Genomic DNA, 18,601 nt, shown 5'->3' with positions numbered 1-18,601 from the left:
GGTGGTTTGTGGGAGCCAAATTCCCTCAACTTTTGCTTGTCTGGGAATTGTTTAATCCCTCCTTCATATTTAAATTATAATCGTGCTGGATACGGTAGCCTTGGTTCAAGGCCCTTCTGTTTCATTGCATTCAATATATCATGCCATTCTCTTCTGGTCTGTAAGGTTTCTATTGAGAAGTCTGATGGTAGCCTGATGGGTTTTCCTTTGTAGGTGACCTTTTTACTCTCTCTGGCTGTCTTTAATACTCTTTCCTGTCCTTGATCTTTGTCATTTTAATTATTATGTGTCTTGGTGTTGACCTCTTTGGATCCCATCTTTCAGGTGTTCTGTGTGCCTTCGTAGTCTGAGCAACTATTTCCTCCCCCACTTTGGGGAAGTTCTCAGCAATTATTTCTTCAATGATCAATGATACTTTCTATCCCTTTTTCCTCTCTCTTTTTCCTCTGGTACCCCTATAATGCAGATATTTTTCTGTTTCGATTGGTCCCTCAGCTCTCTTAGAATTCTTTCATTCCTGGAGATCCTTTTATCTCTCTCTGCATCAGCTTCTCTGTGTTCCTGTTCTCTGTTTTCTAGTCCATTAGTGGTCTCTTGCATCTCGTCCATTCTGTTTTGAAGTCCTTCCAGAGCTTGTTTTACTTCTGTATTCTCCTTCCTTAGTTCTTGCATATTTCTCTGCAAGTCCATCAGCATGGTTATGACTTTTGTTTTGAATTCTTCTTCAGGAAGACTGGTTAAATCTATCTCCCCAGGTTCCTTTTCAGGGGAAGATGTAGCAGATGCCGAAGCTGTCTGGGTTAGTCTTGCCTGGATCATATTTTCTTGCCTTTTCATGTTGACAGGTGCTATTGACTGTCAGCTGGGAGGGCCAAACTTTTCACTTGCTACTCGCCTTTCTTTACTGGGACAACTGTGACAAGCTGTTTGGCTGTATACCTCTGTGAGGGGTCTCATAGCTGTTGCCCAGGGGGTTAGGGCACCCGGTTTTCCCTAAAATTTCCAGCCACTGGGCTGTGACCTGTATTGTATCCGTCCAGCTGTTATGTCCCTGTCCCTTTAAGACTTCCAAAAAGCACTCGCTTTTCTTTGTCACAGGGGCATCAGCTTCGGAACCTGCTCAAAGGTATTGCTGCCCTATTTCCCTAGTTTCCAGCCCTCCATGCTTGCACTGTGTCTGTGCTCTGGTGCAGGTGGCTGGGGGTGGGTGTTTAGCAGTCCTGGGCTCCCTCTCCCTCCCGCCAGGAGCTGGGGGGAGGTGTGTTCGTGTCCCACTGGGCCGGGGGTTATGTCTGACCCCTTTCACCAGGCGCTGGGCTCTCATATGTGTGGATGTAGTCTGGCTGTTGTCCTGTGTCTTCTGGTCTCTCTTTTAGGATTAGTTGTATTTGTTGTATTTTCAAAAATACATATGTTTTTGGGAGGAGATTCCCACTGTCCTACTCATGCTGCCATGTTGGCTCCACCCTGAGTGCATTTTCTTTTTTCTTTTTCCCTTTTGCTGTAGCCAGAATCTTCAATACCATTGCTGCATGTAAGTGATGTTTGTTCTTGATCATAGGATGAAAGTGTTACGGGTTGAGTTTGTTCCCCTTGGTTCTTGTTTCCACTGCAACAAAGAATTGAAAGGCAGAGATACAATAGTGAAGCAGAGCAAAGGTTTTATTTGAATATACTCCAAGGGAGCAGGTCAGAGTCAAGGTAAAGAAAGGCTTTAATCCTTTAGGTGGGAAGCCTGTATACTGCATTCTGGCTAGGAGGCACCTCTTTGACTGAAAGCATGTACATCTATGTAGTCATTTCTTCTCAGTGAGCATGTCCTTTCCCCATGACGAGGTGTGATTTGAGTACTTCTACTTCCATTCGATTGTGCTGCTATTGGAATCTGGTTGTGAAGGACGTTATCTCCCTGCAAAGCCTTTGTTGTCTTCATCTGGGACTCCCTACCTGAGTGGAGTTTGGGAGGCTTTTCCTTTGAACCTTATTTTCTACTGTTCTGAATGCTCATGTCTACCTTTCTACTTAACATTCCTAACAACAGTATTCAGACTTTCTCCATTCAATATATTAACTAGGCGTTTTTCATAAATTTTCATCACCAGTTTGAGAAACTTCCTTTTGATTCCTAACTTGTCGAATGTTTTTTTAATCATGAAAGAGTGTTTGATTTTTCTGTGTATGCTGAGATGATCATGTGTTTTAATTTAACCTTTATTCCATTAATACAATATATTACATTGGCTGATTTTTGTATGTTGAACTAACCTCACATTCCTAGGATTGATCCCTTCTAGTAAGGTGGATTTTTAAATATGTTACTGGATTGGTTTGCAAGTATTCTTGAGAATGTCTATATTTCTGTTTTCTTGGAAGAGTTTGTGAAAGACTAATGTTAGTTCTTCTTTAAATGTTTGGCAGAATTCATCAGAAATGCCATCTTGTTATGGTTTTGTTTTACATATGGAGAGTTTTTTTTATTACTAATTCAATCTCATCATGGATCTATTCAGATTTTCTGTTTCTTATTGAGTCAGTTTCTGTAGTTTGTGTTTATCTAGGAATTTGTCCATTTCACCAGGTTATCTAATTTATGCATAATGTTCCCTTTCATCTTATTTATTTCTGTTATATTGGTAGTAATATTTCTTCTTTTATTCCTTATTTTAATATTTGCTTTATTTTTTCTATTTCAACTTTTTACAAAATAAATGCATTCCTCTAGCAACTGTGTAACTTAAAACAGAAAGAAAAAATGGAAGGTACATACAAAATAAAAAGGCATATAAAATGGGGATCTGGATATGTTGCTAACACCTTAACACTCATTTCTCCTTTATGGGCCTCAGTTTCTTTATCAGGAAGTTGAGATATTGGTTCATTGTTGCTGAAGTGGTTGAAAGCCTCTGGACTATGTCATTTCTTTTCTTTATATTTTATTAAGAAATCATTGATATACAATCTTATGAAGATTTCACATGAAAAATATGGTGTTTACTACATTCACCCATATTATCAAGTTCCCCCCATACCCCATTGAAGTCACTGTCCATCAGTGCAGTAAGTAGCCACAGAGTCACTACTTGTCTTCTCTGTGCTACACTGTCTTCCCTGTGACCCCCCAAACACCATGTGTGCCAATCATTGTACCACTCAATCCCCTTCTCCTATCCTCCCCACCCACCCTCCCCCACACCCCTTTGGTAACTGCTAGTCCCTTCTTGGAGTCTGTTAGTCTGCTGCTGTTTAGGTCCTTTAGTTTTTGCTTTGTTGTTACACTCTGCTGATGAGTGAAATCATTTGGTACATGTCTTTCTCTGCCTGGCTTATTTCACTGAGCATAATACCCTCTAGCTCCATCCATGTTGTTGCAAATGGTAGGATTTGTTTTCTTCTTATGGCTGAATAATATTCCATTGTGTATATGTACCACCTCTTCTTTATCCATTCATCTACTGATGGACACTTAGGTTGCTTCTGTGCCTTAACTATTGTCAATAGTGCTGCAATAAACATAAGGGTGCATATGTCCTTTTGAATCTGAGATCTTACTTTCTTTGGGTAAATTCCTACGAATTCCCAGGTCAAATGGCATTTCTATTTTTAGTTTTTTGAGGAACCTCCATATTGCTTTCCACAATGGTTAAACTAATATATTGTCCTACCAGCAGTGCAGGAGGGTTCCCCTTTCTCCACATCCTCGCCAGCATTTGTTGTTCCTTGTCTTTTCAATGTTGGCCAACCTAACTGTTGTGAGATGATATCTCATTGTGATTTTAATTTGCATTTCCCTGATAATTAGCGATGTGGAGCATCTTTTCATGTGCCTGTTGGCCATCTGAATTTCTTCTTTGGAGAAGTGTCTGTTCAGATCCTCTGCCCATTTTTTAATTGGGTTATTTGCTTTTTGGGTGTTGAGGCGTGTGAGTTATTTATGTATTTTGGATGTTAACCCCTTGTTGGATATGTCATTTACAAACATATTCTCCCATACTGCAGGATGCCTTTTATTCTACTAATGGTGTCCTTTGATGTACAGAAGCTTTTTAGTTTGATAAAGTTGCATTTGTTCATTCTTGCTTTTGTTTCCCTTGCCCGATGAGATGTATTCATGAAAAAGTTGCTCATGTTTATATTCAAGAGATTTTTGCCTCTGTTTTCTTATAAGAGTTTTATGATTTTGTGACTTACATCCAGGTCTTTGATCCATTTGAGTTTACTTTTTTTTTTTTGAGAGGGCATCTCTCATATTTATTGATCAAATGGTTGTTAACAACAATAAAATTCTGTATAGGGGGGTCAACGCTCAATGTACAATCATTAATCCATCTCAAGCCTAATTCTCATCATTCTCCAATCTTCTGAAGCATAACGAACAAGTTCTTACATGGTGAACGAATTCTTACATAGTGAATAAATTCTTACATGGTGAACAGTACAATGGCATTCATCACAGAAACTTTTGGTTTTGATCACGCATTATGAACTATAAACAATCAGGTCAAATATGAATATTCGTTTTATTTTTATACTTGATTTATATGTGGATCCCACTCTCCCTTTATTATTATTATTATTATTATTTTTAATAAAATGCTGAAGTGGTAGGTAGATGCAAGATAAAGGTAGAAAACATAGTTTAGTGCTGTAAGAGGGCAAATGTAGATGATCAGGTGTGTGCCTATGGACTAAGTATTACTCCAAGCTAGACAAGGGCAGCAAAACATCCACAGATGCAGAAGATTTCCATTTGAGTTTACTTTTGTGTATGGGGATAGACAATAATCCAGTTTCACTCTCTTACATGTAGCTGTCCAGTTTTGCCAATACCAGTTGTTGAAGAGGCTTTCATTTCCCCATGTATATCCATGGCTCCTTTATCATTTATTAATTGACCATATATGCTTGGGTTTTTATCTGTGCTGTCTCTTCTGTTCCATTGATGTATGGGTCTGTTCTTGTACCAGTACCTACCTAATTATCTTTACTACTGTGGTTTTATTGTTCCTTCTCAGGATTGCTTTGGCTGTTTGGGGTCTTTTGTGGTTCCTTATGAATTTTAGAACTGTTTGCTCTAGTTCATTGAAGACTGCTGTTTATATTGTGATGGGAATTGCATTGAATCTGTAGATTGCTTTAGGCAGTAGGACCATTGTGACAAGATTAAATCTTTCTATCCACGAGCATGCGATGTATTTTCATTTATTGGTGTCTTCTTTAATTTCTCTATGTGTCTTGTAGTTTTCAGGGTATAGGTCTTTCACTTCCTTTGTTAGGTTTATTCCTAGGTATTTTATTCTTTTTGATGCAATTGTGAATGGAATATTTTTTCCTGATTTCTCTTTCTGCTAGTTCATCATTAGTGTATAGGTGTGCAGCAGATTTCTGTCTATTAATTTTGTATCCTACTACTTTGCTGAATTCATATATTAGTTCTAGTAGTTTCAGAGTGGATTCTTTAGGGTTTTTTTTATGTACAATATCATGTCATCTGCAAACAGTGACAGTTTAACTTTTCCTTACCAATCTGGATGCTTTTTATTTCTTTGCCTTGTCTGATTGCCATTGCTAGGACCTCCAGAACTATGTTGAATAACAATGGGAAGAGTGGGCATCCTTGTATTGTTTCTGATCTTAAAGGAAAGGCTTTCAGCTTCTCACTTTTAAGTATGATGTTGGCTGTGAGTTTGTCATATATGGCGTTGATTATGTTAAGGTACTTGCCCTCTATACCCATTTTGTTGGGAGTTTAGAATTTCGTCAAATGCTTTTTCAGCATCTATGAAGATGATCATGTGGTTTTTGATCTTCTTTTTGTTATTGTGGAGTATGATATTGATGGATTTTCTAATATTGTACCATTATTGCATCCCTGGAATAAATCCTTCTTGAATATGATGGATGTTCTTTTTTATGTATTTTTAATTCAATTTGCTGATATTTTGTTGAGTATTTTTACATGTATGTTCATCAAGGATATTGGTCTATAATTTTATTTTTTTGTGGGGTCTTTGCCTGGTTTTGGTATTAGAGTGATGCTGGCTTCATAGAATGAGATTGGAAGGAGTCCCTCCTCTTCTACTTTTCGGAAAACTTTAAGGAGGATGGGTATTAGGTCTTCATTAAATGTTTGATAAAATTCAGTGATTAAACCATCTGGTACCGGTCTTTTGTTCTTAGGTAGTTTTTTGATTACTAATTCAATGTCATTGCTGATAATTGGTCTGTTCATACTTTCTGTTTCTTCTTGGGTCAGCCTTGGGAGGCTGTATTTTTCTAGGATGTACATTTCTTCTAGGTTATCTAGTTTGTTAGCATATAATTTTTCATATTATTCTCTAATAATTCTTTGTATTTCTGTGGTGTCCATAGTGATTTTTCCTTTCCCCTTTCTGATTCTGTTTATGTGTGTAGACTCTCTTTCTTTCTTGATAAGTCTGGCTAGGGGTTTATCTATTTTGTTTATTTTCTCAAAGAACCAGTTCCTGCTTTCATTGATTCTTTCTATTGTTTTATTCTTCTCAATTTTTTTTATTTCTGCTCTTATCTTTATTATGTCCCTCCTTCTGCTGACTTTGGGCCTCCCTTGTTCTTTTTATTGTTTCATTAATTGTGAGTTTAGACTGTTTATATGGGTTTGTTCTTCTTTCCAGAGGTAGGCCTGTATTGCAATATATTTGCCTCTTTGCATGGCCTTCGCTGTGTCCCACAGATTTTTCAGGGTGGAATTATTGTTGTCATTTTTCTCAATATATTGCTTGATCTCTGTTTTTATTTGGTCATTGATCCATTGATTATTTAGGCACATGTTGTTAAGCCTCCATGTGTTTGTGGGAGTTTTTGTTTTCTTTGCAGAATTTATTTCCATTTTTATGCCTTTGTGGTCTAAGAAGTTGGTTGGTACAATTTCAATCTTTTTGAATTTACTGAGGCTCTCTTTGTGGTCTAGTATATGATCTAACCTTGAAAATGTTCCATGTGCACTTGAGAAGAATGTGTATCATGCTGCTTTTGGGTGGAGTGTTCTGTAGATGTCTATTAGGTCCATCTGTTCTAATGTATTGTTCAGTGCCTCTGTCTCCTTACTTGTTTTCTGTCTGGTTGATCTCTCCTTTGGAGTGAGTATAGTGTTGAAGTCTCCTAAAATGAATGCATTGCTTTCTATTTTCTGCTTTAATTCTGTTAGCATTTGTTTCACATATGTAGGTGCTCCTGTATTATGTCATTTCTATGTTCAAACATGGGATTAAAGACCATAGTGGAGAATATTTGTGGAAAGAAAATTAGACCAGTTTAGGAGAAGCCTAAAGGGCTGAAAAACACAATGGAAAGTAAGGATGGAAATGCAGGTTAAAGCCAGATATGGTAATGCTTGAATGCCAGGATGAGAGATGTGGACTTGGCAACTGGGAGCCATTGAGGATTTGGTAGTATGAGAGTAGCCAATCAAAGTGATAGTCAAGAAAATTCATCTCATTGTGGTATATGGGAGGGATTGGAGCTGTGCAGTCACCCACGGAAATCACCCAGGGAGTGCAGGCCATGATAGTGGGAATGGAAAAGGAAGAGATGAGGACCAGAAATCTCTGATTTGGAAAGCACTGCCTATAACTGAGGGAAGTGGGAGGAGTCACTTGTCTTGCTCACTCTTATGTCTCTTACAGTGGATAGACACCAAATAGCTCCAAAATAGATATTTGTTAACTTGAATTGCATTAACCCAGCCTTGCTCGGAGTTCTGAAGACTGAAGACAATAATCTTCAAGTACCCTGGAGAGGACTTCCAGGAAAACCTTCCAACTTGCCAGTCTCTGCATTGTCTGTCTTCTTACTTTTCACTTAGGAGCTGATGTGTACTGAATGCCGTGTCAATTATAAACATTTGTAGGTAGGTAATGCATTAGACTGCACAGGTTATTGGGCAGGGTTTGATATGGTACTCTGGGCTCACATGCTGAAGAAAGATGAGCTCATGGTCTGGCCTGTGTCAATGTACTTTGACATACAAGCAGGCAAGGACATTCATCTACACAGAACAGGGAAGTTCTCAAGAGCAGTGGACTTCAAGTTAGACCAGAAAGTTATAGCGTCAGGCCTATGGGATGTTTTGTGGGGCCCTGAACCTGGGTATACAATAATTGGGTCTTACATGACACTTTTTGCTAGGTTATGAAACATCTTCCCTTGAATGTCAGCTCCATAGAGGGCAGAGGTTTCTGTTTATTTTGTTGCTGCTGTATCTCCAGTATCTGGTACATAGTAAGCACTTAACATAGATTTAATGAATGAATAAATCTTCCAGTTGTTCTTTTGGATTAAGGCCATATGTTAACCCATGTAGTGGGCTTCTGGGGTTTGTTGCATTATAGTATATTAAAGGTTATGTCTTCTCAGAAGCTTCCTATGAAGGAAGGGTCCTGAAAACCAGGCCTTTAGTTCTAGCCACAAGTGACTCTTCCACTAAATTCTGTGTAAGGAATCTGTTTTCACCTGGTTGCAGTTGCCTTCCTGCCCTTTCATTTTTATTTTGAGTATGGCTTGAACCTAAATCTGATTCTGTCTTTCCCTGGCTTTCCCTCCACACCCCGTAGCCCACCAATATCTTGTGCCCCTTCCCACTGGAAATTCCAAAAAGAGTTATCTCATTCCAGCTATTCAGGAGCCAACATTTTGACTTGACATGTCTTAAATTCCTGAGAAGAAAATAAATGGTTCTTGTCTCTTAAAGGTCTGCCTAATGTTTTCTTTCCATGGGAGGGCTTAGCTTGCTTTATGAGAATATGGGAAATGTTAGTGGATTATTAGAGGATGAAGTTTTTATTGTTACAGATAGACAGCATTATGTATTTGATGTGTTTGCATTAGTGCTTTAGAATCACCTTTTTTAAACAGATTTGTTCCTTGAATAATCATCCCTCATTGCCTATTGATTGTATTAAAGGGCAACTATTTAGGCATTAAGTTGACTTTCAAAACTAGAAAGAGATTTCCAATAGAACATTTGCAGAGGGTGATAGGTTCTGGATGAAGATACATTTTTTGCATATTTGGCTATGCTTACAAAATATATTAAAATTAAGTGAACCCTACTTGCTTTGGTGTGTGGCAATTAAGTAAAATATATACTGATAATTTCTCTAAGTTCACTGGGTGGTAGTCATACTCCCCACCCTCTGTGAGGCAGAGAGAAAGGGGATAATTCACAGAGTTGGGATATAATTACTGTCCCTCTAGCTCCATCCCAAAGTCTCTGTCCTCCTAAGCCCACCCAAACATCAGGCTTTTCCGGTGGCAGAAATAGGGATGCATTTAAATTGCTTGATCTTAGTTTCTTGAGGCAGGAATGTGGAAAAAGCTGGGGGTAGATTTGGAGGGGAAAGATGGTTCTTGATTAAAGCTGTTGAGACAACTGACAATTTCTTTGGCTAATGCCCCTGGAAGATTTTACCTCTTTTCCTAAGGTCCCACCCTTCCTTTTCTCCCTAACTCCATGATTTTCCTCCTTCCTAGCACTGGGGTGAAATGAACCATCTCCTTGTTTCAAGCTAAGTCATCCCAGATCCAGAGACATGCCACCAGGGCTTCCAATGAAGGTTTTTTTCTGCATCCCTTTGCCTTCATTATTTGGAGTGGATAGTCTCAACCACTACCAACAGTACCCATATCTGATGAGTCTGATAATTCTCAGCTCATCTTGGCCCAAGCCCTTCCATACTCTTTTCCTCTTTTTCTCAGCACCAGAGGCACAATGCTGCTAGCATAATGGCTAAGAGGAAAAGCTCTGGAGTCAGACTGCCTGGTTCCTACCCCAGTTCCTTTGCTTCCTAACTGTGTGACTTGGGACAAATTCCTTAACTTTTCTGAGTCTCCATCTCTTCTATGAAATGATAGTAGTAATAGAACTTGTCTAACAGGACTGAATAATACAGTTCATTTAAAGCTCTTAGCATAGTGGCTGGTATATAGTAAGTGTTCAGGCAACAGCTGTTGCTATTATGTGGTACAAGAACATTTTGCTATCTCCATTCCAACTTTGAGGAAGTATAAATCTTTGCATAACTAAGGAATGATACAGTCAAATTTTAATGATTATCTGTACATGCTTTGATGCAAATCAACACTGAAGGCCCATTTTTATGGTGCCCACTCCAGTATCCAACATTGGTCTGCATGCTCATAGGTGTGTTTGACAGTAATCCAGCTGTGGTACCAAGATGTATACCTTAATTCTTACTTTTTTTTAGGTCCAGCTGTGCTGCCTAGATATGCTCCAGCATGAATACGTTCTGCCTCACATAACTTTTCTCTACTCTAAAACCTTAACCAAGAAGTCTCTTGGTAGTGATTTAATCCCATCCTTTCCCATCCTCCAATTTATAGATAGGTTACCCGAGGCCTAGAGAGGATTAAACTCATGCCTAGGGCCAGCAAGTCACCCTAGATCAAGGCCTGACATGTAATTACCTGATACCTCTGTTTGAAGGCTTTGTTAATACCTGAAGAATTTAGCTTATCCATTTTCTACATGGCTGGAAACTCCTCAAAAAAGGAAGTTGCTCCATTATTCTTCTTCTGTCTGTTTCCACAGCTCTGGGTGAACCAGGAGGATGGGGTGGAAGAAGGGCCCAGTGATGTGCAGAATGGGCATCTGGACCCCAGCTCAGATTGCCTCTGTCTGGGCAGGCCACTACAGAACCGGGACCAGATGCGAGCCAATGTCATCAATGAGATCATGAGCACTGAGCGTCATTACATCAAGCACCTCAAGGACATTTGTGAGGTAGGCTCAGCTATGATAGTGCATGTGGGGACATTTTGGATGGGGTAAAGGGCACTTCTGTGAGGAACTAACAATCCCCCTGGGCCCTATCTGTGATAATCCCAAGATATTGGAAGAAATGGTTGTACTGACCTTCTAGATGGTTCAATGTGTAAAACTTCCCTTGGGGTTTCTCAGTCTCTCTGTTTCTCTCCTTTTCTCTGTCTGCCTGTCTAACTTCCATATTCATATTCGTATTTATATCCATATTCTCTGTCTCTCTCTTTCTCTCTCTACTTCCTTCCTTCCCGCCCTTGAATCTTCACCCTATCCTCTTGGGTTTTGATCCAGTTGTTGCTATGCCATGTAAGGGCCTGACCTCATTCATTAAAGCAAAACACATCTCCCTCTAAGCAATGGTTCACAAACTTGATGTGCACCAGAGCCCCTAGTGGAATTTGTTACACGTGCAGATTCCAGCCCTCTTCTACTCCCCACCCCCACCGAGTTGTGAATTCTCAATCTGGGGTAAAGCGCATGCATCGCTTTGTTTAACAGACATCCCTGGTAATACTGATGTTGCTAGTCCTCCTCCTTCACCTGGAGAACACTGGTTTTGGGTGTGGGCCAAAAAATGCTTAGGGAGAGGAATCTATAGGAGATAAAGGCTGGGTGGACCAGTCTCAGCTTCTTCAGTATGCCACTGCCCTACAAGACCTGTAGCTCCACATTCCCTAACTCCATCCTTTCCATCTTGGTGAATGAGGATAAGAGCCCTTTTCCTTATCCTCCTTTGAGCTCAGCAGAGACAAGCTGGCATTTTCAAAGGACATTTTACTAAACAGTGTGGGAAAACCAGTGTGAAATGGAGAAAAGGATGTTTTTAAAAGGATTTCTCTCACACACATAGAGGCACATGCTATAGCATTCTTCTTGAACCAGTTTGCAATGATGTGCTGCTTAAATCCCTTTGGGTTCCTGGACAGGATTCCAATGTGTGTGTGGGAGGGAGGGGGGGATCTTCCTACACTCACAACACCAAGAAATTCTTAAACACTAGTAGGGTGTCTGACAACTCAATTCTGATGCTATCTGCCCAGAGACAGCACCAGATTCCCAGGTTAAGGGTTCCCTCCTACAAGACTGCCCTCCACCCCCAACTCCAGATGCTGGTTGCAAGCCCCAGCCTGTTACCTGTGCTTCTGACCTATGGCTACAGATTTGAGGTTCCAACGACCTCCCCCTTAGGTTCCATTAATTTGCTAGAGCTGCTCACAGAACTCAGGAAAACATGTTTACCAGTTTAATAAAGGATACCATAAAGGATACAAGTTAACAGCCAGATGAAGAGATACATAGGTCCCAAATAAAGGAGTTTCTATCCTTGTGGAGCTTGGGGCCTGGCTGGGTGGCACACGGAGGTGTTCTGATTCCCCAAGTATAGAAGCTTCCTCTCCAACAGAAAAGCATGATCCCAGAGAGCAAAGAGAGATAAGCTCCTCTCAGGGGTTTTTGTGAGGGCTTCATTGCATAGTCATGATTGACTAAATTATTGGCCACTGGTTGATTCAGCCTCCATCCCCTGTCCTTAGGTGGGTATCCAAAAGTCTCTCATTAACATGACAAGACACCCATTTCACCTTTAAGACTCTGCAGTGTTCTCAGGAACTGTGACTGAAGACCACATACAGCTTGGAAATGTATATTTGGCCATATGAATGACCAAAGATGTATTTTTATGACTCATTATACTGTGCTTTGAGTATTTTTATCCCCTTCCTTCCAGATGAGATGTCAGGGGTCTTACTATGTCCCCCAGCCCTGTTGAATGGGGCCAGGTCCCACTTTGGAGTCAATAGTGTAGCTCTAACATTTTTCAAAGTTCTTAGTTCTTTAGAGCAGTGCTGCCCATAGAACTTTTTATAGTTATGAAAATGTTCTATATCTGTACTTTATAATTCAGTAGCCACTAGCCAGCCATCTATGGCTATTGAGGACTTGAAATGTGGCTAGTATGACTGAGAAATGGAATTTTAAATTGTTTTTAATTTTAATTTAAGTAGCCACATGTAACTAATGACAACCACATTGGTTAGTGCAGCTGTGGAAAGGTCAAGGCCAAGAACTGTGCCCTTTCTTCACCTCATTTTCTCACTCCTCCCAGGAAGGTTACAGTTTATCCTCACATGAGGTAGGGTAGAAATAACAAAGGCTCTGGGGGCATGAAGTAGTAGCTTTTACATCCTAACAACTAATTAACCCCGTGACCTTGAAAGTGCCCCTTAATTCCTCTGACCTTCAATATTCTGATTTGTCCAGTGGACAATCATTGTACCAACCTCTTAACGTTTATTGAGGAAATTAAATAAACATAATATTGTAAGTATTTGGAAAATACTTTCTTTCCCCTCCCTTTGCATATATTCATCCATCTCTCCATGTCTTTCTTTGATCTTTTTATCTTCTTCCTACCTCCACACAAATGGCTGATAATTGAAAAAAAATATCCTCTGGAGTGTGCTATGTGGCATTGGGTGTCATACCACTGACATGTTACTCATTCAGCAAACATTTAGCCGAGTTCTGCTCCATGACAGACCCTGGACATAGCTCCTACCTTCAAACCTCAAAGTATTTTGTCATAGACAAGCAGCATCTGAATCCCCTGGGAGCTTGTTAGAAATGCAGAATCTTTAGCTCCACTCCAGACCAACTGAGTCCAAATCTGCATTTTAACAAGGTTCCCATTTGACTTATACTATATACTAAAGTTTGAGGGACACTGCTGTAAAATGATAGCTGCCGTATAATGTCATAGGGTCTGAATACAACTAAGTAGAGCCTGTTCATTACCCAGCAGCCAAGGGATGCTGTCAAGACCTAAGTCAGGGTCATATAGCTCCTCTGCTCAAAACCCTCCAGTGGGTCACATTTCTCCCTGAGTAAAAGCCAAAGTTCTCATTATTACCTACAAAACCCTGTATGACCTATCCCTCCTTAATTCTGTGACTTCATCTCCTTCTCCTTTCTCACACACTTGGACTACTCCAGCCACACTGGCCTCTTGCTATTACTTAAAAAATGCCTTGCATGTTTCCCCCTCACAGCTTTTTCAATGGCTTTTGTCTCTGCTTAGAGCAGTTCTCCCTTAGGTGTCTGCATAGCTCCCTTCCTTTCCTCCTTCAGGTCTTTATTAAAGTATCACTTTCTCCTTGAGACCTTCCCTGACGTTTTTATTTAAAATTGTAACCTTGTATTATCTTTCCCCCTTTTCTGCTTTTGTGCATATTGCTGACATTTTATATAATTTGCTTATATGTTTTGTTTATTTTCTATTTCCCCTACTAGAATATAAATTCCATGAGGGGCAGGGGTTTTCACCTATTGATTTACTGATGTATCCTTAAAACCTAACACAGTGCCTGGCTCAAATTTTGCTGAAAGTCAGAATTAAATATAAGTGCTCACTGTGTGCACTACTTTGGCAAAGTACATTCACATCTTATGCCATTTGGTTTCCAGACAGAACAAAGGTTTATTGTTATTCCTATTTTCTAGACCAACAGACTGAACCTCTAAAAGGCAAAGTTACTTTCTCAGAGTTCTCAAGCACTGGCCAAGTGGGAGTCCTTTAGCCTTAGAAGGATCTCCTGTTCCCAACTCCAAAACATCTTTGCCTCCTCCTACAGGGCACAAGCTCAGGTCAACAACGGAAGTGTTTGTCTTTCCAGAGGAGGAGTGCTATGTCCCTGCTTTGAGGACTTGTACAATCCATCCACCCAAGGCAAAGCTTTTGTTGGTGATCTGTTTGTTCCATATTTCTTAATTATTTTTGGTGCTGAATTAAGAAATTAAATGGGAAATATCTCTGTCCCAACTGCTACCACAAGTGTCAAAGGAAGGGTTAGCTAGAGCAAAAGAAGTGTGGAGAAAACTCTGTTTTAGCTGGAACAGAAGACAGTTTTTAGCCCAAGATTGTATCACTTCCAAACCAAAAGCTATGAGGAGCAATGCCAGACTCAGAATGGGTAGTCTCAGGTTCAGGTCCCACCTTGGTCACTGCTTGGCTGAGGAACCTCAGATGAATCTTTTCCAACCTAAGCCTTGTTCCCCAGTTCTAAAATGAGTGGATTGGAAGGATTGCTCTTTAAGTAAGTGCTGTTTGGATTTTACTTTCTCCAATTCTATGCACTCACTAGAGAACGCTATGGTAAAGATATAGGTTACTTCTGTATTTTCTGCCATTCTTCTTTGGTACCCATGGAGGCACACCTTACGCAGGCATGGATTTGTTAACATAGCATAATCTACTCTTTCTGCAGGATAAGGGAGATCTCTAAACACTTCCCACTCTTGTGCTATTGAAAGTGAAATGGGGGACACTGCATTCAGTATAGAAAAAAAGTCCCTGTCTGTTATAGAATATATTTTTTTACCTCTAGGAGCAAAAAGTGCTTTACAGACATTTAAAATAAAATACCCTCATTTTATAAATGAGGAAGCAGGAAATAAAGTGACTTTATCAAAGTCATTCAGTGATGCCAGTAAGAGAAAAAATCTTTTTTAATGAGTTCTCTGCAAAAGATGACATTCTTCTTTCTAAATACTTTGGGATAAAGAGAGCCTTGGCTTAGTTCTATGTTACTTTGACCAATGATTGGTGGTATTGCCTCTTATAACCTTAGAACTCATAATCAGGATATTGAAGCACAGGGTAAACAAAACTGAAGATGCCTTACAAAGTTGCCTCATCTGCCTCTCTCAGGCATCCCATATCTGTGAAATAAATTCTGTCCTCAAATGCCTCCAGAGAAGCTGTACCAGCTTTCCTTGGTCATTTGCATTAGTGTCTCATACCCTTCACCACTAAGAAATTCTTCCTTAGGTCTAGTTGAGTTTATTATGCTGTTGCTTCAAGTAATTTCCATTGGTATGTTTAAGTCTGGGGTTTTCAAACTTACTAGTCATTTGGGTTTTCTTTTTCTGTAAATTGCCTATTGTGATACTTCCCAATTTTACATCTTGGTGTACACATAGAAAATGACAACACATTGTATAAAGCAGTAGTATTTGTACAGCATACTAAGGTAAAGGGATGAAGCAGCTCATCTGCATAATGTCACCAGCTCATGGGTTTCTGGCTGCCCTAGGTCCTACCTATCTATACCACCTGGATATTCCAGACTCTGTTCTCATCTTTTGCCAATTTTCCTGTAGTTTCTCATATTTCTCCTGCTGATTTATAGGAGACCCTTATATATGCCAGATACTAATTCTTTCAGTTTTCCATGTTGTGTCTTTTTCCTGTCATCCTTTTGTTTTTTAATGGTTTTGTTTCATTTGAAGAAATGGTTTCCTGGTCCAAAAAGGGAAAGAAGAAAAGACAAAAACATTAATTTAAGCATTCTGTTTCTAACTTACCTTTTGTTATCATTAACATGAGAAGAGCTAGTCATTTTACATTTATTCAACATACATTATTGAGCAGCAACTATATGCTAGGTTCTGTGTTAAACTGGGTACAGCTGTGAGCAGGACAACCATGGTCATCATTCCTTAATTTTCTTAAAATTAACTTCAAGATGTTTATCAGGCCTCCCACCAGACCTCTAGAATGTCAGAGCTGAAAGGAGCCCTGTAAATCATTTTTTTTATGGCTGAATCTTTTTTCATGGCTTTTTTCAGGGATAATTCATGCTGACTGTAATTAATTTGATAATTCCCACAGTACTCTTAATTACTATTGTCCTGCCTTCCTCCCATGCCCACTTTACTCCTAGGCTCTCAGAAACTGCCCCTGTTCAATCAGTTTGCACCTACTCCCATATTACCCTGTCTTCTCTTACCATTCATATGGGACTAGAGAGTATTCAAAGCATACTTGGTACTAAGAACCACAGACCCCTTCTGCTCCCTCTGCCCTATAAAAGGCCCTCAGAAGTCCCCTGAATCTTCTCTTCTCCAGAACAGACAGCCCTGGTGCCTTCCACCATTCTTCATGCTGTTGCTTTACAGGCCCTCTACTCTGCTTACTCCCCTCTGGCTCTGTATCCTTTTCTCCATATTACTCTGAAAACAAGGCTCAGACTTGAATGATGCTCTCCTGTAGTGGTGTGACTGACTACCTTCCTATTACTTCTCACTTTCCACCCTTGCAATCTGTTTCTTCCTTTTCTCTAACTTAAAATAGCATTAGGTTTTATGGTCGTCACATTCCACTGCCAGCTTATCTTAAGCTTATATACGCTCAGAAATGAGTGAATGAGAAGAAACAAATATTAACTGACCCCTTAGCCAAACCTCCATTCATTGTTGCTGTGTAAATTTTGATATAGTTACCAGGTCAGCAAAAGGAAGGGGATGAAAAATAAAAGCAAGACTCCACGGAACTAGTCATCTGTCCTGATCTTTCTCCCCTCAGAAGCCCATACAGTTGTGTGGCATAGGGGCTAGGGTGACATTATGGCATTCTCAGACTACTCTAATATTCTTATATCCCATCTCTTACATCCTTGATAAAGACAGTTTCTATTTTTAATCCTTTCAGCAAGTCTTAACCACTAGGGCCAGGGATTTTGAGAGTGCACTGGGTTCTCTAACTTTCACTGGTTATATTGTACTCAAGACGGTCTTCTTAAGGCTATATTTTCTTTACAGTCTTCTGGCAAGGATGTTTTTTCCCTTTTTTTAATCATAAAGTCAATCTGAAACAGCATTAAAGGAAGTTTGAAAATAGGAACAAAATCAACTGGAATCCACCAAATAGAACTGTTCACACTTTTGTATAATTCCTTCAAATCTATCCATATGTATATGTATTTACAGTGTAGTTTTCATAGTAACATACCATTTTGTGTTCTGCTTTTTAATATTATATCATAAACACTTCTCCTTGTTTCTAGATAGTCTTCCTAATAATCATTTTTAATGGCTATGTAATATTTCACCAAGCTAAATGTACCACAATATATTTATAATCTAGCATTAGGTTTAAATAAAAACAGTTGACAAAACACTCTAGGGTACCACTGTCCTATGGGAAGTTACATTTTTCATACTGTATATCTTAATGCTCCCTTGCTATAACACACGTAATATAATTGAAAGAAAATGGTGTCCTTGGCAGTGCCAAATAACAAATTTGTGGAATTGGAAAGCTGCACTGGCATCTCTATTTATTCTTTATTTTCCAGAGCCCACTTTTTTCTTCTTTTTCATTTCTGTTATATCCCATACTGATGTTGAAATCTAGCATCCTTGCTGTACTTTGGGGATTTGATGGTAATTTGTTTCTTCCCTGAGACCTTTCAAATGGAAACAGTGAACAAATCTATCAAGTATTTCTAAACTGGCTTCTCAGGGGATTAATAGAACTGTCCAGGCTGGCTTCTTCTGTCTCCCAGTATGGTCACTCACAAATACCTACTACTTATCCAGAAGTGACATGCTGATATGACAATGTTACCATTTTTTTTACAGCTATGCTCATAGGCCTACCTTAGGAAGAAAAATTGGGAGAAGGGTGAGGAAGTCTGTGCCCCCTTGCCCAATGTCAAGATGGAAAAGTTCCTGCCAGATGATACGCTCACTGCTTTCCACATTCTACTGTAGCTAAGACACTTCCAAAGGTGATAGGGTAAGGAAGAGAGAGAGGAAGAGAGGGGAGAAAGACAGAGGCAAGCAAACCCTGGGAATTACGTATTAGATAGGGAGGAGCCTAGAGGAGTTTATTGCCACTCTCCCTGTTAGTCAAGGAAAGCTTCTGAGGAGGCAGAATTTGTGAGTTATTTCAGAAAAGGGAGTGGAGTCAAAAGGGTATTCTGGGAATAGAGTCTTCTTCCTGGT

At 39.6% G+C, this 18,601-nt stretch overlaps 1 protein-coding gene across 13 annotated transcripts in view; it reads left to right on the top strand.

The window, feature by feature from the left end:
* The window catches only part of ARHGEF9 (Cdc42 guanine nucleotide exchange factor 9), a 442,967-nt gene that overhangs the window by 333,350 nt on the left and 91,016 nt on the right, over positions 1-18,601 (top strand). For 12 of the 13 annotated variants that reach the window (XM_073228002.1, XM_073228001.1, XM_073228005.1 and 9 more), the window contains one exon: positions 10,586-10,777. In XM_073228002.1, the coding sequence (XP_073084103.1) occupies positions 10,586-10,777 (192 nt within the window). Of the gene's footprint in view, positions 1-7,791; positions 7,886-10,585; positions 10,778-18,601 lie in introns of those variants that run through there. The other variant, XM_073228009.1, reaches the window with a different exon arrangement.

This window comes from Manis javanica, chromosome X (assembly GCF_040802235.1).
Source record: "Manis javanica isolate MJ-LG chromosome X, MJ_LKY, whole genome shotgun sequence".
Lineage (NCBI taxonomy): Eukaryota > Metazoa > Chordata > Mammalia > Pholidota > Manidae > Manis > Manis javanica.
The sequence above is the reverse complement of the archived record's forward strand: the minus strand, read 5'-3'. Positions and strand labels throughout refer to the sequence as shown.